This window comes from Equus przewalskii, chromosome 2, assembly GCF_037783145.1.
Source record: "Equus przewalskii isolate Varuska chromosome 2, EquPr2, whole genome shotgun sequence".
Taxonomy (NCBI): domain Eukaryota; kingdom Metazoa; phylum Chordata; class Mammalia; order Perissodactyla; family Equidae; genus Equus; species Equus przewalskii.
This window is the reverse complement of record NC_091832.1, coordinates 46,351,505-46,373,074: the sequence shown is the minus strand read 5'-3', so window position 1 is coordinate 46,373,074 and position 21,570 is coordinate 46,351,505. Positions and strand designations below refer to the sequence as shown.

Sequence of the window (21,570 nt, the reverse complement as noted above, 5' to 3'; positions counted from 1 at the left end):
GGCACCGAGGGAATATTTGGGATGACTGAGCCGCTGGCCCTTTAAGGCTCCTGTAACAGGACACCTCCCGCCCGGCGCTTCCACTCTCCAGCCTGACTGTGTGTCTCCCCCTCCCTCCTCCCCCTTCCCGCGCCAGTCCCAGTTCAATTTGCTGAGCAGCACCATGGACCAGATGAGCAGCCGCGCGGCCTCGGCCAGCCCCTACACCCCGGAGCACGCCGCCAGCGTGCCCACCCACTCACCCTACGCGCAGCCCAGCTCCACCTTCGACACCATGTCGCCGGCGCCGGTCATCCCCTCCAACACCGACTACCCGGGCCCCCACCACTTTGATGTCACCTTCCAGCAGTCGAGCACGGCCAAGTCGGCCACCTGGACGGTGAGTTGCACCCCTGCTCCCAGCGGGCATCTGTGGGGCACAGGGTGTGGAGAGCGTGGCCGGGTCCCGGGCACCGAAGGTGGGTGGAGCGTGCCCAGCTGTCCGCACAGGGTTCCCGCCTGGCCTGGGAGGCCGTCCAGGAGGAGTGTCGGGCAGGAGGCGGGTCTTGGGGCTGGGCAGTCTGGGCGTACCCACTCCTCAGACCATGGCCAGAGCCGGCCAGCCTCCCTCAGGCCCCAGAGGGGATGGGCGTGGCCCCCCAGCGAGGTCCGTGGGGCAGAGGCAGACCGTCCTCCCCAAGTCTGTCTGGCTGACGGCAGTCGGTGCGTGCAGCTGGGAGCTGGGGGCTCCGGGTGAAACCCTGTCCTGGGCGGGCAAGAGGCGCGGGCTGCCTGGAGCCATCTGAGGCTGGCCCGGGGTCCCTGAGGATGCTTCCTCCAGGCATCGCGGAGTCAACAAGGAGCGTCTGGTGGTCCGAGGGTCTGGGCTTTGCCAGCAGGGTCTCTGGTCTGTCATTTCTAAGCACAGGTGTGAGACAGGGAAGCTGGGGTAGAACCTTGGTGCTATGGGCTCGGGTCGTGCCACTGCCACCGTGCCCTTGGGAGCATTCTGGCCCCCATCGGCATTTTGCCAACTTTGATAACATCCCGTGGACCCACGGCTGCTCCCTGAAAGCTAGACATCCTCATGAGTGCTTTGAGTTTGTGTTACCTCTTGAGCCCGCCCTGCAACCCACAGGGTGGAATCTGTTATTGCCCTATTTTACAGCCAAGGAAACTGAGGCATGGAGAGGGAAAGTAGCTTGCTCAGAGTTTGCGGATAGTGAGCAGGGGTTCTGGTGTGGGAAGCCGGTGGCTGGGCTCCTGCAGCTGTGTTCCTAACCACTGGGATGCTCTGTCCTTACTGCAGCTGGGAGAGCAAGGGGCTGCCAGACGTGTCTGCTGGGGCACGGTAAAGGCTGCAGGGAGGCCGAGACCCCCTGAGAGACGGCAGGCTCACCTCCGAGTGTAGGGTAGGGCACTGAGCAGGAAAGGCAGCCCCATGGGCCCTCTGGGTCTCCTGCCCCCAGCAGGAGGGGGGAGTGGGCCTTGCCCTGCGCTCGCCCCATGGACACCTGGCAGGTCCTGGCCATGGGGCAGCAGCACTTCCTCCAGGGAGCAGCAGCTCTGTGCTCACCCCTGCTCCCTAGAAATGAGACCCTGGAGCAGAGAAGCAGGGTGGCCACATCCCCACCCCACAGGAGCACTGAGCAGGTGACCCCAAGGCTCTGTCGCTTTAAGACCCCGGTCCCACGGTCCCCACTGCCCTGTGCTGGAGGTGGGGTGGAGCCTCAGGTAGCCGGTCAGGCTCTGCAGGGGCCAACTGGGGTCAGGGTTCCTGTCCACGGCCCCCTGCGGCTGTCTCTGTTTCTCGCTTGCTGTAGGCCCCTCAAGCTGCTGGCCTGTTGCTGATTAAGGCTCAGCCTGACTCCAGGGCTTCCACTGGCCGAGAGGGGCACCTGGGCCAGAGACCCCGCCCTGTCAGTGCCTGGTTTTCCTCTTTTGTGAATTTTTACTCCCATGTTCCTTCTTGGTGGTGGTGATGATAGGTTTAAATGAGATGATGCCTGTGGAGCACAGGGCTTAGCATAGTAGGAGCTGGCGTGTTGTCTTTATTATTGCCTTGGTGGGCAGAGGTGGCAATGGAGTGTCATGGAGCCTGGTCCTTCTGGATGAGTCGTTCAGCAGCAGCTGCACCTGCCAGAGGGTTCTCTTGGTTCTTTATTTCCTGTGGGGTCCTGGGCTCCCCACCCTAGCTTTGAGATCCAGCTGGGTGACCAGAAGCCAGGTCAGGAGGCCTCTGTAGCATCCCCACACTTGCGCACCTCTGGTGACAAGAGGCTCACTACTGATCCTATTCCATGTTCAGACTTGTTTCCTAAGCACTTTCTTTCCCCTCTAAGAGGGTGGGTCCCAGTCCCCCTGCACTGACGTTCTGTCATCAGGGCCTGAGCGTCTGGTCCCCTAGGAATCCTGGCGGGCACTGTGGGGGTCCTGGCTTCCTTCCTCTCCACTGTTTGAGGATGCTGGTGCAGTCTCTGCAGTGTCTGGGGAGCTTGGAGCTCCTTGGATGCTCTGAGCTGGTCCTCAGGGAAGGCTGGGAGCTGCCCCGCTGCCGGCTGCCTCCTCCACCTGGGGGCCCTCTGCCATTTTCCCGGTTCCCTCCACCACCACCTGCCAGGTGTGTGGCCTCAGGGATGAAAGGGCTCATGGCTTGGGCTCATACTTCAGGGCTGGAGTGGTCTACCCTGGCCAGCCTCTCCGGGGAGCAGGAGAAGGCTCACCTGTGCCCAGCAGCTCTGCCTCAGAGCTCCCCTCCCGCTCCCCCATGCCTGAGCAGCAGCGCCTCCCCCCCCCCCCCCCCCCCCCCCCCCCCGCCTGGGCCCTCTGATGCTCTGGATGCTCTCCTGGGGCTGCGTTGAGGAGGAGGAGCTGTTGTCATCATCCATGCTTCCCCCTCCCCAGCCCTTATCGGTGCAGGGGGTGGAGGTGGGACAAACATTGATAATGAGATTTTTGGCACCTCAGCTCTCTGGGAGCAGACCCCCTGCAGGTTCCTTTCCTTGTCCAGGGAGGAGGTGGGCAGGCAGTGGCTCGCGGTGCAGGAAGGGGACTGCCGGGCAGCCCGCCTGCTCACGGCTCGGGGGGTCTGACCGCGTGGGTGCTGCCCAGACTTGCTGTCCAGGCCCCTGCGCCATGCTGTGCGCAGCCCCGCCACGCCAGCCGGCTGGTAACTGATAGATAATTCATATTTTTCTCAAGTACAATTCCAAATTGACTGCTGCCTTCACTCCTTTCCGTGCTCAGGAAACACCCTCACCAGCCCCAAGTGTCCACAGCTGTTAAGGGGGTGTTTGGCTTCTGTCTGGCCCAGGCCCCTGCGGGTCGCCCCAGCCCTGGGTGGTTCAGCTGCCGTGACCAGCTTCCTTTGGACCTCACATCACCCGCCTGTTCTCCTTGGGCACTGAGGGTCTGGAACCCTCAGCTCACAGACCTGTGTGTGCACGCACACGTGCATGCATGCACACTCACACACCTGCAAAACCACACACTCAGGTGGACACAAAAGCAGACATGCACAGATGTGCATGCACAGCACACATACACACATGTGCACGGTGCACATGCATACACACACATGCATGCACACGTACACACATAGTTGCACACACATGCAGCCTCCTCCAGGTCGCTACCCAGGGTCTAAGGACCCCTCCCCTCCCACAGAAGGCCAGGAGGAGGTGGGTCCCAGGTCACTGAGCAGCCAGAGGAGGGATTAGTGCTCTTCCTTGAGAGAGCCTGTAAACCAGGGACCAGGGCAAGATGGGAGTTTGCCTGGCAGGGTCACTGTGCGGCCAGAGGGGCTGGAGTGCCCCCCAACATTTGCTGCTTGCCAGCATCCTGGCTGAGGCTGTCCACTTCAGGGCCCAGCTGGGCTTTGGGGAGAGATAGATCCAGTGAAAGATCACGATTTCAAATGAGGGCTGGCACCCTTGGGCACTGATGCTCTCTGGACTGGTGGGTGAGTGGAACTGGGGCAAGGACGGCAGCACCTGGTGCCTTTGTTCCTGTTCCACACCCTCCCCAGGACACTGTGGGTGTCGGAGCATGGGCAGGGCCCTCGGCAGGACCTGGCCTGGCCTTTGGGCCCTGATGGCCACTCTCATCCCGGGGCCTCCCATGGGTTGGTAATGATGGACACAGCTGGTGACAGGAGTCCTGAGGAGCAGAGAGGGGCAGTAGCCTGGTGGTGGAGGCGGGGGCCTCTGGACACTGTCCAGCCCAGCTCAGCCTCATCCTACTCTCAGGCTTGGCCTCACCAGGGAAGGGGCTGTCCTTGATGTTCAGGAGGTTTTGAGAGGGGACTCTGAGGTCAGGAAGGAAGGCTTGGTAGGTTGGAGCCCTAGCCCAGCCTGGCACCTGTGGGCACCTGGGGGCCGGGGGGCTGAGTCTTACTGCCCACGCGGGCAGCCATGTGGCGTGACGGTGAGGGTGTGCACGGTGCAGTGGCACAGCCCATCACTGGGGGCCTCTGGACCACCTGCCAGCCTGGACCTCCAGCTGCCCCCAGACCCAGGCGGGTGTGTATGTGTTCCTCCGTCCCTCCTAGGGGCAAGCTGGCCCACATGGTGTGAGCGCCGCCCCTCCTGCCCCCAGGAGGAACATGTGGAAGGTGCTACACGGGATTCCTGGGTAGAATGCGGCTGAGTCAACACTAATGGGTTCGGGAGAAAACTTTCCAGCCCCTCGGAGGTTTGCAAGCAGGAAAATAATAGTGGAGGTGCCCCAACACGATCTTGGTATCAATTGCGTTATCCTAAAAGTTTATGGAATGCATAAGTGGAATTAATACCTGTTACTGGCCCCAGAGCAATTACACGTATTTAAAGCCAAGGGAAGAGTTCTAACACTGTTTATTGTGGGGATGAAACAGGGATTATTAAGGGGAAACGAGAGCACTCAGGGAGAAATTGCGGCAATTGCTTGCATTGTGGGAAGCTCTGTGGGGCGGAGGTGAGCTTCCCGCGGTCTGGGCCTGGCTGGGGTCGGTGCCCCAGGTTCACGGCCTCAGGTGGGGTCACCTCTTCTCCCCCCATCTTCTCCAGCAGCTGGGAAGCCCCAGGGCCTGGAGGTCACAAAACTTGGCCTTAGGGACCCTTAGTCGCCAGGTCCTGGCTCGTCCAGCCTGGATGATCCCAGGGGCTTAGGGATGCCCCCAAGGCGGCCCCCGCCCCACACCCCCTGGCTTCTTGTGGGGGACACAAAGGAAAGCCCCTTGGGGACAGGAGTCAGTTCCACAGGTTTGGGGCTGTGCATGACGCATGACACAATTGGTGTTTTAGGAAGAATCGTCTATTTTCTGGGACTTGTTTACAGAACGGAGATGTGCATGGACTCTGAGCGTCTGGTTAGCAGTATTGACCGTAACATCCAGAGCTCCTCCTGGCAGGCCCCTCAGAGCACGCTGGGTGCCTGACCAAGCGTCTCCCTCCCAGCAGCCGTGTCATAGGCGCTCATGTTCTCCCCGCTTTACAGATGAGGAAACCGAGGCTCGTAGAGGTTAGGTCCCTGCTCAGAGTCACTCGTCAGCAAAGGGCAGAGTGGGGACCTCTACCCCGGCAGCCTGACCCCCAGCTTTCATCACGCAGCTTGTCGGGGGAGCAGCCTGTGCACCCCCAGGACCCCAGTGAGCCAGTGGTAAGGGGGACTGACCCCACAGAGGTCCAGGGCCTGCCCCTGGGGGAGGGAGCACCCGGGTCCCAGCGAGCTTCAATGACTGTTTGTCAATGAGTGAGTGACAGCTGCGTCCACCTTGGCTGCCTGTTTTTTGTGACAAACAAAATTCCTCAAGAATTTATAATCAGAACGCTCCCAGGCTGACCAGCCTCAGAGGTGAAGGTGGCGACGTGCTGGAGGGGCCCGGGAGGAGGCCAGCTGGGCCTGGGACCGCTCCTCCTTGCCCCGTTCCACACTCTCCCAGGCCTGCTGCCCCCACACCCCCACTTCCATTCGCCCCCTTTATAGGTGGGAAAGTGGGGACTGGAGGGGACATCCTTCCCTGGCTTCTCCTGGAGCCAGTGCTGAAGGCTCGATGCTGTCCTGGACCCTGGGCTTTGGGACTCTGGGGGAGGGTCACGGCTGAGCAGTGAGTGGGGACTGAGCTGGTTGGTTGTGGGGAAAATCCACTTTGGGATTTTTCTGAGATGCCAAGCTCAAGTCCATGGACCTCAGCCCCCAGAATTCCACTGGCCGCGACTCTGGGGGCCCTGGCACAGAGGCCTGCTGGTCCAGCCTCCTCCTAGGTGGAGAAGCCCCTCACCACATCCAGGCATTCTGTCCATTTGCCCAAGCAGTCTCAGGATGAGGGGAGGAGGATAAATCCTAGGGTGTCAGAGCTGGAATGAAAAGTGCCTGCCCTGAGGAGGTGGCAGGTCGGGCTGTGCACACAAGCTGGGGCTTGGTGGTGGTGGGGGGAGGGCTCCTGGGCTCCAACGGCCGCAGGGGCTCTGAGGGGGCAGCTCATGAGGGCAGGAAAGTGCCCGTGGAAACATGAGTGCTCTCTGGGCTTCCGTGAGGTGGAAGGAGGTTCGGGGGCAAGCACGCAGCGGCCTAAAGCCTGGGGTCCCCCTAGGATTGCACACCTGCCTCCTCCACCGCAGCCGTGCACCCCAGGGCGTGGCACCCCATCTCCCCCTCCACAGTGTCTCCGTGTGCAGGGGGGCGCCCAGCAGTGCCTCCAGGACCTTGGGGAGGATGCCCTGGCAGTGCCAGGTGCCCACCTGGCCTCAGGAACCTGGAACTCTGCAGGGTCAGACATTTAGAAGCCAGTGCCCTCCCTGCCCCAGGCACTTGGCTGGGTATTTAGAGGGTCACTGAAACTTCAATTCCATCCAACTGGAATTAAAAGCTGAAAATGACCACCTCCAAGTGCACAGGGCGGGCGGTCCCCAAGCATGCTGCGGAAGCCGCGGGCTCCTCTCCTGCTGGCCGGGAGGGGGGTTTGTTTGGCATGAAGAGACTGAAGAGACAGCACTCCTGCTTCTGGGCCAGCAGGCGTGTCCTGAACACAGTCCTGACCTGGGGATTTAGCTGCAGCATCCATGGCAGGAAGGTCAGAGGCGAGAGGGCTCCATGCTGGAGCCAAGGTGATGGCCCTCCAGAGATACCAGCCTGAGCATCTGCCACAGTTGTGGCCACAGCCTGCTCCCTCCAACTCCCCCACAGCCTCTCCCAGCCGCCCCCCCCCCCCCCCCCCCGCCTGCAGCTGGTGCAGCTCCCACCCCGCCTCCATCCAGGCCATCAGGAAGCCGCAGGGCGCTGGGGGAAGGAGCTGACCCTGTGCCTGCCCAAACCGGACCAGCACAGTGTCCAGAATGGTGTGCCCACAGTCAGAGGCTTCCGGGACTGTCCTGTGGGCGGAGGTGCCAGCTGACCCCAGCGCCCCACCCAGGTGGGCTCACCCTTGCAATCACGGTGGGTCAAGGCCAACAAGGTCAGGCCAGCTCAGGGACAAGTGAGGTGGGCATGTGGGTAGTGGGAGGCTCCTTCCCCCTGCAGTGGGCAGCGCTGGGCTGGTCGCCCGCACCCTCACGCCATCCCGAGCTGAGCGTTCTGTGGTCTGGCCTGCAGCCCCGCTTGCTGGGTCCTTGCCAGAGAAAGGCCAGCCGGGGGAAGACCTGCTACACCAGAGATGCCCGCCTTCTCCAGGACAGGTAGGCGCGGCTCTCTGGCTGGCAAAGTCAGACACCAAGTTCCTGGGCAGAGGAACCCATGTGTGGGCCTGGCTGAGGCTGAGTGTGCTGCTTTAGACGTGGCCACCGTTTGTGCCCGTGGAGCGGGAGGGGCAGCTGCTGGTGGGAGTTCTGGGGCTCCCTGCAAGTCCAGCCCTGCCCCCAATGACTCAGAACATGCCCTGCTCACCCCTCCATCCCCAAGGTCCTCTCCTCAGTGTCCAGAGGAGGCCCGATGTGCCTGGGTTACAGAATAAGGACAGGATGGAGGCCCAGGGATCCCCACCCTGCTGGGGCGAGTGGGCCAGAGTGAGGATGATAACAATAGGACCCGCCGGGTGCCCAACGTCGCCTCCTGGCTTCCCTGGACCCCCCTGGGCCCCTCCCCTCTTCACTGGGCCCGCCCCATCTCCCACTGTCCAGGCTTCTGGTGTGGGCCTCAGCTCCTGAGCCATTGGTGTGCAGGACCTCCACACTGCACAGCAGACTGGGCGCCTGCTGGGCTCTCTCCTGGGTCAGCTCAGTGCACATGCTGCCCACCCTCACCCCAACTTTAGCCTAGGATGGAAGCTACTGGAGGCATCCCCTGCCAGCCTGCAAATGTGTGTGGGACAGGGGGCTGCACAGGCCCAAGGCCTTGTGCTTCCAGGCCCTGAGGGTCCCAGTGCCTCCTGCTGACCGGTTGGCACCTGGCTGGAGGGTGTTGAGGGGCAGGCTGCCTAGCTCACGAGCAGTGTCCTTGCCAGCTCCAGGCTCTCCTCTCCCCACTGGGCATCTTACTCCCCGCAGCCTCTGCGGGCTCCCCAGACAGTGCTCAGGGTCACTGGGCACCTGCAGAGCGTGTTTCCACCTCTCATTCCTCCTCTGGGCTCCTGGCAAAGGGAACCCCCGCTGTCCAGCCTGCAGGGTGGTGTCAGCAGATGCATCTGTCCCCTCCTCTAGCCAGGAGCTCTCAAGGAATCACGGCAGCCTCCATGATCCAGCACATCCGCTAGGCCAGGCACTGGCTGCGGCCCTATAGGTGTCCAGGAGCTCCCTGGAGCCTCCAGCCACCCAGGCCGCCGGCCAAGGTGAAGTGTTGGGCGTGAATTTCCTTGTGTGTAGAGGCAGGCTGGGTGATTGTCACAGGTGCCCTCACCCCCACTCTAGGCTGGTGGCTTCACTGTTACCCTGTCCAGACCTCCTGACACCTCCTAGAGCCCACTCCATTCTCCCAGCAGCTCTCCACTGAGTGAGGACATGGAAAAAGGTCGAGAGGTCCCATGAGGGGCTGTAGCTGAGTGCCCCTGTGGCTTGTGTCACCCTGGAGGCCACTCTTTACCTGGAAGAAGCATAGGGGTCCCTTACTAGGGGGACTGTAAATGGGGGCTGTTGACCTGGGCTCCCTGTGAGTTTCAGGGCATCGCTCTGTGAACCCACGTGCTCTGTGTATCAGCCCTGGAGCTTTTCAAGGGTGAGAGAGGGTCTGTGGCCTTGAGGAGGTCCTCAAGGGGCTTATAACCCAAGAGAAGAGAGAAATGTGGCTCTGAACACGTGTGCGTGTGCACACACACGCACACACACAGGCTCACAAGGAAAGCAGATAAAAGTGGACTATATTAAAAAAAAAATTTTTTAATAAAAGCCCCCACTGCTGGCCCCGTCTTCCAGAATCTGTTGTAACAGATTCACCCAAGCTGGTTAACGGTATTTGCGGTTTGCAAGATGCTACACGTCCCTGGAAAATGACAGACAAGTTATTATCAGCTCTCCACTCTCCTCCTGCCCAAACCTGTCTGTGCTGGGCACCCAGCTGCCGGGAGCGGGGCGAGGAAATTAACAGCCACCGCGCCGCGCCCGCCACCCGCTGCCCTCTCACCCACCGCCCCCGCACCAGCCCTGCCAGGCCGGGGCTCTGAGCCAGGCCGGGTCCGTCGTGGCTGGGGTGGGGGGGTCCGAGGAGAGAAGGGGAGGGGAGGGCAGGGATGGGCATACACTGGCGTGTAGGCACACCATTTCCTGCAGACACGAAGGAATACACGCATCCCCGAGCAGGCAAGTCTAGACGGCTCTGTGTCAACAGCCGAAGATAAATAAGATTTTATCAGCTCAGAATCTGTTGAAACACATCCATCTAGCGGTTCTAGGGAAGGAGACGCGGGAGGGAGGGAGGGAGCATCTCCATGCAGCCTTTTATATGGGACAGAAGGACCCAGGAGTCCTCCTCCTTTCTCTCTGGTTTTCCTCAGCACCAAACCCCAAGGCCCAGGACCTCTGGGAGGAGGGGAAGGAGTTGGGGCGGGGGAGGGCCCACACCCTCCTGGATTCAGACCTGGCTCTTCAGTATTCCAGGGCTTCTTCATCTCCTGAAGGTCCCACCCCCACCCCCTACCCCTGGTTTGGCCACCCCAGGCTCCCCTCCTGCCCTGCAGCCCAGCAGCCACTGTGTCACTGCCAGATGGTACCGGGTGTGGGGTAACCTCAGGCATCCTTCCCTGAGGCTGCCCGACAGGGGCCAGGCTGGGCATCCGTGGGACCAACCCCTTGCCGGGGTAGGGGCTGGCAGGCTTGTGTGCCTGAAGGCCATATGAGCAGCCAGCTAGGGCAGCACTGGGCTGGGGACACCCCTGTGGGGAGTAGGGCCAGGCCCAAAGCCGGCAGCAGCCTTGCCTGGGACGCAGAGGGAGGGAGGGGTGTCCTCCTCTCTCCATCCTGAGGCCCAGGCTCCACTGGCCTCGGTGAGGACCTGCCCACTCCAGGCTGTTCTGTGTTCCCAGCCCCAGCCCAGCTCGGAGGGGTGGCTGCTGCCGCCCGCACAGTACCAGGGACAGCTCCTGGCGGCACCTCCCTGGGGCGGGGCATCCACACACACCGCCCCCAATCCCCTACCCAGACTTGCACGCTTGTCCCTGCGTTTTCCCCAGGACCTCAGGCCTGGGGAATCCAGATCCCAGGAGCACCCGCTAGGGCCCCCACCCCACCTGGGCTTCTAGAGGGGGACTTGCGCACTGTCCCGCCCAGGCTCTGCCCACCTTTGCCAAGGAAGGGGGCCCTGACACCCTGACTCCACAGAGGCAAGGCGCCCACCAGCCATCAATGCTGCTTCTCCAGCCATCAGGGGACACAGTGGACCCGTGACTGCCGGTCTGCAGAATGGGTGCGGAGTCCCCGCTGCTGCCCAGGACAGTGCCAAGGAGGCAGTCAGTGAGGCTGGGGTGGGGGGCTTGGAAGCAGTGCCCCCACTGTTTAGACCTGAAGGGGCTATCAAGCCGGAGGGGGAACTGTGGGCACCTTCGCTCCGCTGCACCTGGAACCCCGCTCCATCCCTGTAGGCGCTCACTGGTGAGCCAAGGGAGCCTCCCCGCCTTGGGATGTTGTGTTGGGGCTGCCCAGGAGTGCGCTGGCCACAGGCCCCTGCACTCCTCACCCACCCATTCCAGCCTGCCTGGGACTCGCTGTTCGCTATTCATGGACTTGGACTTGCTGAGACTATGGGAGCCTGAGGGTCCACGGTGTCCCCTGATGGCTGGAGAAGCAGCACTGGTGGCTGGTGGGGGCCTTATGTTTGTGGGGTCAGGGTGTCAGGGCGCCCTTCCTTGGCGAAGGTGGGCTGAGACCTGCTCCTTCCTGGTTCTGCCAGCAGCTCCCTGTTTCTAGTCTCAGTTTCCCCAACTGTACCATGGGGTGCAATGGGCACTCTCTGGGGCCTTGTGGCTGGGGGAAACTCCAAGTCCCCACTGTCCATGGGAAAGGGGCATGAGGTGCCCCGGATGGGTCCCCAGGAGCCAATCATTGGGAAATCGGGCAGCTTGGAAATGAGTGGGCACCCTTGTGATCACCAGCAGGGTCAACTTTGGACTCAGGAGAGCCAGCCTGGGTTTCAGGTGGGCTACCTGGGCCCCTGGGCACTGGCCCCAGAGGTCCCTGCTGGGCTCAGGAAGGGCACCATCCAGTCATGCCTGGGGCAGGGTCCTGGGCCTGGGGTACTGGGACTGCGTGGTCAGAGGGCTCCCCACCCAGTGGTCAAAACCAAGCCAGAGAGCTCAGCCCCTCAGACTCCATGTTCCAGGGAGTTTTCTCCCGAAGCTCGAGTGCATGGGGTACCCGGCGTGTCTGAAAATGACACGTTTCCTCCTCACAAATGCCAGAAAAGCCTAACTCTGGGCTTTTACAAACTGAGACTCGACCCCCCCGCCCCGACCCCGCTTCAAACCACTGCGGGCTGGGGGCTCAGCGTCCACAGCAGGGAGAGCCGGCTTGACTGGGCGGACCTGGCTCCCAGCCCCCAACCTCCATCTCAGTCTCCAGGCTCCAGCAGCTTTCCTGGCCTTTACTGTCCTCCTCCATAAGGTGGACACAATGGCACCCACCTCTCCAGCCAGTGAGATCGACAGAGAGTCTGGGCCTGGCTGCAGTGGGCTCAGGGCAACCCTCACTGTGCCCGAACAAGCCAAACACTCTGAGTGGTGCCCGGCAGTTGGGGGAGGTGCTTTGAGGGCACTTGGCGGAGGGGAGGGGCATGCATGTGGAGGCCGTCATCAGAGAGCTTGGGGAAAGGACTCCTGACTGCCAGCAGACAACCAGGCACTCCTGGAGGGGTGCACAGCTGGGGAGGGTGTGGAGTTGAAACTCCCAGCCTCAACCTGGCTCCCCCAACAGTACTCCCCGCTGTTGAAGAAACTCTACTGCCAAATCGCCAAGACGTGCCCCATCCAGATCAAGGTGTCCACCCCGCCGCCCCCGGGCACCGCCATCCGCGCCATGCCCGTCTACAAGAAGGCGGAGCACGTGACGGAGGTCGTGAAGCGCTGCCCCAACCACGAGCTGGGGCGGGACCTCAATGAAGGTGAGGGCCCCCAGCTCCCCTGCCCAGCTGTCAGGGCGCCCCAGCCGGGAAGGGGAGGGTTGGCCCAGGGCCTCCGACTGGGAGACAGCAGGGGCTGGTGGGAGGGGCTCACGGTGGGCTCAGCTTTCCCCCAGCCCCATTTCCTCCCAGCTCTGCCTGGGCCTGGGATGCTGGTGCCCACAGGAGAACTGCTGCTGGGCAGGCGACCCGAGGGCACAAGGGCTGCCAGTGGCCTGAGCCCCACCTGGGAGGTCCCCAGGACCAGACCTTCTGGTCCCAAGTGCTGCAATGCACATGGCCCAGGGGTGGCTGGACCCAGGCTGGGCACCTCTCTGAGGTGGCATCCCCTCCCGACAGGACAGTCTGCCCCAGCCAGCCACCTCATCCGCGTGGAGGGCAACAACCTCTCACAGTACGTGGACGACCCTGTTACCGGCAGGCAGAGCGTCATGGTACCCTACGAGCCCCCACAGGTAGGCCAGCCCCCCCCGCAAGCAGAGACCCCTCATGTCACTTCCATCGGCCACCCATTTGTTCCAAGTGTCTCCAAGTGCAGTCCGTGCAGGGGAGGTCCCTGCTGGTTTCTGACCACGCCCTCGGTCCTCTCTGGGCTTCAGCATCCCCAACTACCATGGGGGGTGGGCCTGATGACCTCTGAGCCTCAGCCCTGCACTTCTGTCCTCTTTTCACCTGTCCATTCCCTACTGGCTGGTCCGCCCTGGGGCTCGGGGGGATGGAGGGGCCGAGGCCTGGAGGACTGGAGTTAGCCAGGTGGAGTGGGAGGGTGAGGAAGGGAAGCAGAGAGAACTGTGGTCAGGGACATGGGGGCGCAGGCCCTGGTGGTGGGGGGAGCCGCAAGAGACGGACAGAGGCAGAGACAGCCTGAGGGTCCGACTTGGACCTAAGGGCAGCAGAAGGTTCTGGGGCTGACATGGGGGCCCAGCTGGAATGAAAAGCTGGGGTGGAAAGAAGTGGAGGGGCTGCGGGATGATGGTGGGATGGGGGCCAGGAGTGGTGGAGAGCAGGTCCCAGCTCTGGGCTCCCTGGGCTCCCAAGCACCCTTGCAAGGTCCTCTAAGAGCAGCCCTCATGTCAGCGGGCCCAGGGCCCAGGGAGGAATGTGACCAGCCTCTCCTCCTTCCCCCTGTGCAAGACCCTCACCTGCCAAAGCGGCCCAGGAAAGCAGGACTCTCCCGCCCCCTGGTGGCAGTTTTGTGAAAGGCCAGGTTTCCCCAAGCCAGTGACTGGCTTTTAGATCCTGACCCAGGGAGACTATGACAACTGCCCCTTTTGTGGTCCCAGCTGGTCAGGAGTCCTGGGTTCATGACTCAGCAAACCCCCTGGGAGATGGGCATGTGTGCTGGGGCTGGGCGTCCACCGGCACGGCTCTGGCCCCGCCCTCTGCCAGAGCAGTGCTGTGCATCCCTCTGCCCAGCAGGGCCCACAGCGTGCTAAACACACACCTGTACCCACAGAGGCCTGTGCACATGCCTGCTCAGACCCAGCCTCCAGGGCCTGACCTCCAACCTGTGTCAGGGGGCTTGGTTGGGGCAACCAGACCATAGCACTCTGCGCCCCCTGAGAGCAAGTGTGGTGCATGGTGTTCAGTGTGTTGCATAAATGGATAGATGGGTGGGTGGTGGATGGATAGATGGGTGGATGGTAGGTGGATGTGGATGGATGGGTGGATAAATGATGGGTGGAGAGATGGTACAGGACCACAGAGCAGGGCCCAGTTCCCACAAGCCTACTGAGAGCCAGCACCAAATATGAGGGATGGATGCTTTGAGGCCCAGGAGCCTCCACCTTAGTGAGTTGGAGCCTGCATGCTGACCCCACGGCCCTCTCCCTGCTTCCCGTGTGTAGGTGGGGACGGAATTCACCACCATCCTGTACAACTTCATGTGCAACAGCAGCTGTGTGGGGGGCATGAACCGGCGACCCATCCTCATCATCATCACCCTGGAGACCCGGGAGTGAGTCTGTCAGCACGTGGGCTGGGGGGCTTGGTGTGGAGACAGGAGGGCAAAGGGCACAGAGTGGTGCCGGCCCTGGACGCGAGTTTGGGGAGGCCCTGCAGGCCGTGCTGCTGGGAGGGAGGCCTCCCCTGGCTGTAGGGGCTGCCTGGGCAGGAGCTGGGCCTTGGGAGGGAGACAGGGGACCTGGTGTCCCAGAGCAGCTGGGTGCTCAGCCCTGACCCCTTGACTCATCAAGGCCAGTCTTTGGGGTCCAAAGTGGGTGGGAATGGTGGGCAGGCTGGGGTGGGCTCCAAAGCTCACTGTTCTGGCTGTGCCCCCCAACAGTGGACAGGTGCTGGGCCGCCGGTCCTTTGAGGGCCGTATCTGTGCCTGTCCTGGCCGAGACCGCAAAGCCGATGAGGACCACTACCGCGAACAGCAGGCCCTGAACGAGAGTGCCGCCAAGAATGCGGCCGCCGGCAAGCGTGGTAAGCGGGGCTCCAGGCCAGGGTGCAGAGGGCAACCCCAGAAAGTTAGAGCCAGTCCACCCCGCAGGATGGGGCTGGACCTGCCTCAGGGCCCAGGTGGAAGCTGGCAGGGCACAGCACGAGCCTGTGTCCAGGGGGACAGAGCCAGCCCCATCCATGTGTCCACCCTGGGTCCAGCTCCATCCAGCATGGGCGGCTTCCCTGGGTGCCCCTCTAAGTGGGTTATGGTCTCTGGGCTGTCCACAAGGTGCACGCACGTGAGGGCCAGCTCCTGGTGTGGCAGTGTCGCAGTGGCTGTGCCTGCCATGGCCCACCCCCTCCCCGCCTGCTCACAAAGCCCTCCCCGCCTCACCTCCAGCCTTCAAGCAGAGCCCCCCTGCCATCCCTGCCCTGGGCACCAACGTGAAGAAGAGGCGGCACGGGGACGAGGACACGTACTACATGCACGTGAGTGTTCTCTGTGGAGCACAGGCTGGGGCAGCTGGGGAGGAGACGCAGGGCCACTGGGGAGGCAGGAGAGACCACAGCCACCCTGAGAGCTGGGGCCCCGAGCTCGGCAGGCAGCAGGGCCGCAAAAGGAGAATTAGGTTACAAAGAGCCAGACCAGACAGGGCCAGGCTGCAGGGAAACCCGGATCTGCCAACTCGCGGACTCTGGGTGACACTACTCCCGACTTCAGAAGTCTTGCTGTAAACACGATGTGTGGGATGACAAGACTCCCACCGGGCAGTGCAGGAGGAATCCCACGGCCCAAAGTCTGGCGGGCCACCTCACTGTAACCCGAGTTTACACGATGGACCCGAGAGTGACCACTCCAGCTGGTGATGCAATCATCCACGTGCTTTGCTTGGACTGGTCTTGCGTTGTGTAAGCTTGTCGTTTTTTGAGTTTTTTTAGGAATGAGTCCCTCGTTCTAAAAGCCTCCTATTTGTTGAGTGCCCCCCAGCACCCCGAGTGTGCTGAGCACTGGGGAGCAGAGGGGGGAAGGCGGGGGGAAGGCTCAGGGGCAGGCAGCAGTGGACAGAGGAGACCTGGCCACCTGCTCCTGGGGAACAGGAAGGAAGGAGCACAGACCCCAGCCTGCGGGGTGCCATGGGACCCCGTGAAAGGAGAGATGCTTCGCTACAAGCCCAGGGTCCCCCAGAGGCTCCCACTCGGGGTCTAGGGCCCAGAGGAGCCCCACAGGCACCTGGGCAGAGGGTCCGCCTCTCGTGCCCAGGTGCGGGGCCGGGAGAACTTTGAGATCCTGATGAAGGTCAAGGAGAGTCTGGAGCTGATGGAGCTGGTGCCCCAGCAGCTGGTCGACTCCTACCGGCAGCAGCAGCAGCAGCAGCAGCTCCTGCAGAGGCCGTGAGTGCCGCCCCCTCCCGCCCTGGGGTTTCACCCCTCCCCCCCAACTGCCTAGGGGGGAAGGGTGGGACCAGTTGCACCCAGCAGGAAAAATGCCAGCAGCACCAGAAATCCCTCCCAAAAGTACAGCCGCCCAGGACAGGCAGCAAGGACCCTGTTTGGTGTCCCCTCCTCCAGGAGGCCTTCCTTGAACCACAGCAGCCACAGCCATCACTACACTTTTCTCTCCCACCAAGGGGTCCTCCCAGATCTCTGCTGAGTGGAGGGTGAGAACGGGGTGCTCAGAGTGACGCAAGCCCACCGATGCCGATTCCGGAGGCATGAGCCGCCCCACCTCCCTCCCACCCACCGCCGGGGTCCTGAGGATGGAGGTGCTCTCTGACACCTCAGCAGGGTCAAGTTCCCCATCCCCCTGCAGCTCGGGTAGTATGTGGAGGTGACTGGAGGGAAAGAAGCTGCCTGTGCGCTAACCTACATGAGTTGTCGTTTTCTGAGCAGGAGCCCCCTGCAGTCTCCGTCCTATGGGCCTGTTCTCTCACCCATGAACAAAGCACATGGTGGCATCAGCAAGCTGCCCTCGGTCAACCAGCTGGTGGGCCAGCCTCCCCCGCACAGCTCGGCGGCCGGGCCCAACCTGGGGCCCATGGGTGAGTTGCTTGGGCAGTGACGGCCTGGGGTGGGCTGAGGAGGCCCAAAGGGTGGGCCTGGCTTGAGACACTTCTGCTCAGCTCAGGACCCACGCGTGGGGCTCCCGACAGCTGCCTCCCTCCAGCAGCTTCGGCCCACCAGCACTAGGCAAGGCCACAGCCAGTCCCCTCGGTCCATTCCTGATCTCAGGGAGGGCCACGCCTTGAGAGCTTCCGGTGGCTGGCAGAGCCCAGGATGCCTGGCCCGGCTCTCTGACACTCCGATCTGCCTCTCGCCCAGGCCCGGGGATCCTCAACAACCACGGCCATGCCCTGCCGGCCAACGGTGAGATGAACGGCAGCCACAGCTCCCAGTCCATGGTCTCGGGGTCCCACTGCACCCCACCACCCCCCTACCATGCCGACCCCAGCCTGGTCAGGTACGTGGGCTGCTGCTGGGCCCTGCCACTAACCCACTAACCTGGTAACCCCCGCCGGGTGGGTGGTCTCTGCATGCTGCCGCCTGTCCTGGTGTTTTAACCTCTCTGCCATCGCAAGAACAGACAGAGGCCAGGGAAATGTCAGGAGTGAGTATCCTACAGATGCTCGAGGCAAAACACAGAAAGCCTGAGGCTCCCTGGAGGCTGTACCCGGGGTCAGCATGTCCCCAGTGCTGTAGCCAGCAGCAGGCAGAGGTGGCCGGTGGGGTGGCCAGGAAGCGTCCTTCAGGAGGCAGTCCCCACCCAGGTAGCCGCACAGCCGGTACTTAGAAGCTAATGCTCCTTTATTTCCCAAATTCTCTCTGCAGTTTTTTAACAGGATTGGGGTGTCCAAACTGCATCGAGTATTTCACCTCCCAAGGGTTACAGAACATTTACCACCTGCAGAACCTAACGATAGAGGTAACTGCCCGGCCAGCCCTCTGCCTGCCCCACAGACCCAGCGTGCGCAGGGCCCGGTCCGGAGGGCAAAGAGCTCTCCCTTCTTTCTGGGGCAGCTGCTGTCTCTGGTTCTCGCCTGTGTGAGGGGGGGCTGGGAAATTTGGAAAACCCTCCTTCCCACGAGCGAGACCAACTGTATCCTCACATCTAACTCCTGCGCTGAAGTCAGCTCACAAGCTGTCAGCAAGTTCAGTTGCACAGGCAGTGGGCTGGATGGGCCTCCCACCCAGGCCCCCCACAGCCGGACCGCTCCTTTGGACTTGAGTCTTCTCTCATGCCCTTTCTGGCACCCAGAATCTCTGGCACCCAGTGACCAGGCTGCCTTTGATTTGGGGGGGGGGGGGGGGGGGGGGCGGTGCTTCCAAGGCGCAAAGAATTGTGGGAGGCAAAGACCAGGAGGGTCTCAGAGCTGGTCTAGTTCAGTGCCATTTGCACAGGGAAAAACTGAGGCCCAAAGAAGATGAGACACACCTCACTCGCTGTACACATACTACTGAACCTCCTGGGTTGAGGGTGTGGGGCTAGCAGCATGCTGGGCATCATGACCAGAGAGCCACAGCTCATCTTCAGGTTAAACAGGAACGCGGGCAGTGTGTCCCCCCTAAACAGGGCCACAGGCAAGAGATGCTGGTTTGTCAGAGGACATGGGGCCAGTGGCTCAGAAGGTAGCCGTGTCTGTGTGTCTGCTACTGCCCCCATCCCTGGTGACCCCTGCTTGGCTAGCTCAGTGCTAACCCCTGCCTCACCAGCACGACGTGTGGGCTTGGTGTGTGTGTGGAGTGGGGAGAGCAACAGGAGCCACGATGGTCTGCTCTGGTCCCAAGGGGCAGACCAGGGGGTGGCCCCACCCTGAGGCTGGGAGGCAGGCGGCCCTCCATCTGTCAGTCTGACTGTGATCAGGGACCCAGGTTCACCCCTACACATACACACACGTCACTTCTTAGCTCTCTGGCCACCTCTGGCTGGGGCCCCAAGAATGGGATGTGGCAAGATCACTGCACATAAGGTGGGTCCAGTGCTGCCCATCCTTCTAGGCCCTTCAGAGCTGCATGGCCCTCCGGGTCAGGGGCTCCTCGGCCACCCTCACAATCAGCTCTGCAGGAGCCGGGTGAGCCCGCAGACTGACATCCCTGGTGGGAGGGGGAGAAGCAGGGCCGGAAGCTCAGCCCTCTAATGGGGCGGCTGGGCGCCCACTGCTCTTGCAGGACCTCGGGGCCCTGAAGATCCCGGACCAGTACCGGATGACCATCTGGAGGGGTCTGCAGGACCTGAAGCAGGGCCACGACTACGGGGCGCAGCAGCTGATCCGCTCCAGCAGCAACGCCTCCACCATCTCCATCGGCAGCTCCGGGGAGCTGCAGAGGCAGCGGGTCATGGAGGCTGTGCACTTCCGCGTGCGCCACACCATCACCATCCCCAACCGCGGTGGTCCAGGCGGGGGCTCTGGGCCTGACGAGTGGGCAGACTTCGGTTTCGACCTCCCAGACTGCAAGTCCCGAAAACAGTCCATCAAAGAGGAGTTCACGGAGAGCTAGATCAACTGAGGGGGGTGGGGACAGCGCAGGCCGGGGGGCCCTGCCTGCTGGCTTCTGGAGGAGTCCACCTGACCTGGTGCACAGAGCAGAGCATGAGCACTTGTGGCCTGGAGTCCCAAGAAGCCTTGCTTTATCTCCTCCTTTTTGTCAGACTGCCCTGGGAGGCAGGACCTCTGGGTTGTACCCAGGAAAAGGCAAGGTCCAGCCCTGCAGCCTGCCTTCACCAGCCCCAGGAGATGCCTCTGGCCAGCGCAGCCAGCCAGCCAGTGGGAATGGCCCATGAGGGTGCCTGGAGCTGCACTGAGGGCGTGCTCTGAGGGCCAGCATCCTCTGGGATGGGCCTCACTCCTTGGCCTAATCTTTAGGGACTCTGCTGCTCCCAAGCGAGATCCCTCGAAATAAAGGGTCGCCTTTGCTGATGGACTGCCAAAAAGTATTTTTCATTGTCTTTTGGGTCTGAGTAGCAATGAGTGGCTCGTGATTGTATCCAAAACACAGTTCTTTTCCGGTCACTGCTCCAGACTGTGTCTCAGGATGGGTCCCTCTGCTGGACTTGAGGGTCAGTCTATTCCTCACACACTTGACCACTAGTTCAAACCCCACTGCAGCTACCTTCCACTTCCTGCCCAAAGTGAACAGCAGAGTTTCACTAGAATTGGAGAAGACTGGAGAGGAGGTTACCAGGGGCACGGCCCTTCCCAGGAGGCGAGGAAGCTTCTGGTCAGTCGATACAGCCAAAACCCATGCCAACACTGCTGGCCACAGTCGCTGCTCTTCAGTGACCCTCTCAGCGTCAACATGGACAGCATGCTCCTCAGACTACTGGAAATTGTCAATATTTGATAAAATCATACCCTTTTCTACATGGTGGGTCAGCTTTTTTTTAACTCATCCTCAACCTGGTGGTCTTCCAGAGTCCAACCTGGTGGCCTTCTTGGCCTCCCAGGTGGATGGCAACAACCCAGGCTAAGAAAGCTGAGGAGTAAACCAGGTGGGGGTCCAAACCGAGTGAGGGACCATCGCTTGTTCCTGGGTGGCTGGTTGGGAATGAAGCCCAGAGCAAGAGGCCGCCGAGGAAGTGCAGGGCACGTGCGTCCGCACCACCGCTCTTGGCTGGGAGGCTCTCCGGCTGGAGCAGCTCCCATGTCCCCTGGCTACTTTTGCAGTGGGGGTAGGGCAGTGGACTGCTTTCTCGGGGCCACAGGGAGAGCCCCTCCCAGGTGGAGGGAGCAGGTGGCAGGAAGGCCCACGCCTTGGGCTCAGGGGCTGGGCTCTGTGCTGGCAGAGGCCCTCGTGTGTTCACGGGGACAGCACTGCGGCAGGTGGGGGGGTCCAGTGCTTCGTGAGGCACCCCAAGGAGGCAGTGGGCTTTGGGGAGACAGCTTTCGCACGCCCAGCTTTTGTAGTGATGGGGCCATTTAAGTCTGCATGGAACCTTCGGAGCCTTTGCAGCCAGAGAATTGAATCCCAGAGCCCGGCTGCAGAGCGGGAACAAGACTACAGAGAAATGTGGGTGTGGGGCATGAAGCCAACCCCATTCCAGGCAGCTGGGATGAAGGGAATCCTGGCTAACACAAGCGGAGACACCGCCTTGGGCACAGGCCGCCAGGTGCCTGCCAAACACAAGTGGGTCCCCATCCGTTTGCCTGGGGCACGCGTGGAGTTACGTTATTTCTAGGCTGGGCTCTCCTGTCACTGATGTCCCCAGAGAAGCAGGTAAGCCCCAGGCCAGGGGAGGTGTAGACACAGCCGTTAATCACCCTCTGGGTCTCTTCTTGTTGCCATAAACCACCCAGAAGATGCCCTGCTCTTCGGGGCAGCGAGGAAGGGCTGTCTTCAGGTTGCCTGTTCAGAGAAAAAGCAGCAGATCCTGTGGAGGGTCCATTCAGAAGTCAAGCTCCATCCCTCTGCTCGTTGAACAAAGAATGGGTGTTAAAATGCCAATTTCTTTGTTAGATTTCCAGGCTCTGGAGAAAGCTGGACATTGGGAGGAGGAAGGAGTGTTAATTGTATTAAAATGGTTCAGAGACTAGCCAGCAGGGGAAGGGAGCCCTCGAGTGGCTCAGACCCCATCCAACTCCAGTGAACAAAGCCACAGAGTCAGCTCTGCCCCAAACCCACCATTGGGGTCGCGCCGACTAGGACTTCATCTCAGGAAAAAGCATAAACATCGCCAGTCTCTGTTGATTTAAAAGCAGC

At 61.8% G+C, this 21,570-nt stretch overlaps 1 protein-coding gene across 7 annotated transcripts in view; it reads left to right on the top strand.

Moving 5' to 3' along the window:
- The window catches only part of TP73 (tumor protein p73), a 65,873-nt gene extending 45,637 nt beyond the window's left edge, over positions 1-20,236 (top strand). For 4 of the 7 annotated variants that reach the window (XM_008516685.2, XM_070604607.1, XM_008516686.2 and 1 more), the window contains 11 exons: positions 137-379; positions 12,288-12,474; positions 12,832-12,947; positions 14,340-14,449; positions 14,777-14,919; positions 15,278-15,366; positions 16,139-16,269; positions 16,768-16,916; positions 17,197-17,335; positions 17,704-17,797; positions 19,042-20,236. In XM_008516685.2, coding sequence (XP_008514907.1) covers positions 137-379; positions 12,288-12,474; positions 12,832-12,947; positions 14,340-14,449; positions 14,777-14,919; positions 15,278-15,366; positions 16,139-16,269; positions 16,768-16,916; positions 17,197-17,335; positions 17,704-17,797; positions 19,042-19,371 — 1,731 coding nt within the window. In that variant the 3' untranslated portion in view covers positions 19,372-20,236. The remainder of the gene's footprint in view (positions 1-136; positions 380-12,287; positions 12,475-12,831; positions 12,948-14,339; positions 14,450-14,776; positions 14,920-15,277; positions 15,367-16,138; positions 16,270-16,767; positions 16,917-17,196; positions 17,336-17,703; positions 17,798-19,041) is intronic. The other 3 variants (XM_070604649.1, XM_070604642.1, XM_070604655.1) reach the window with 1 other exon arrangement.
- Positions 20,237-21,570: the final 1,334 nt, after the last annotated feature.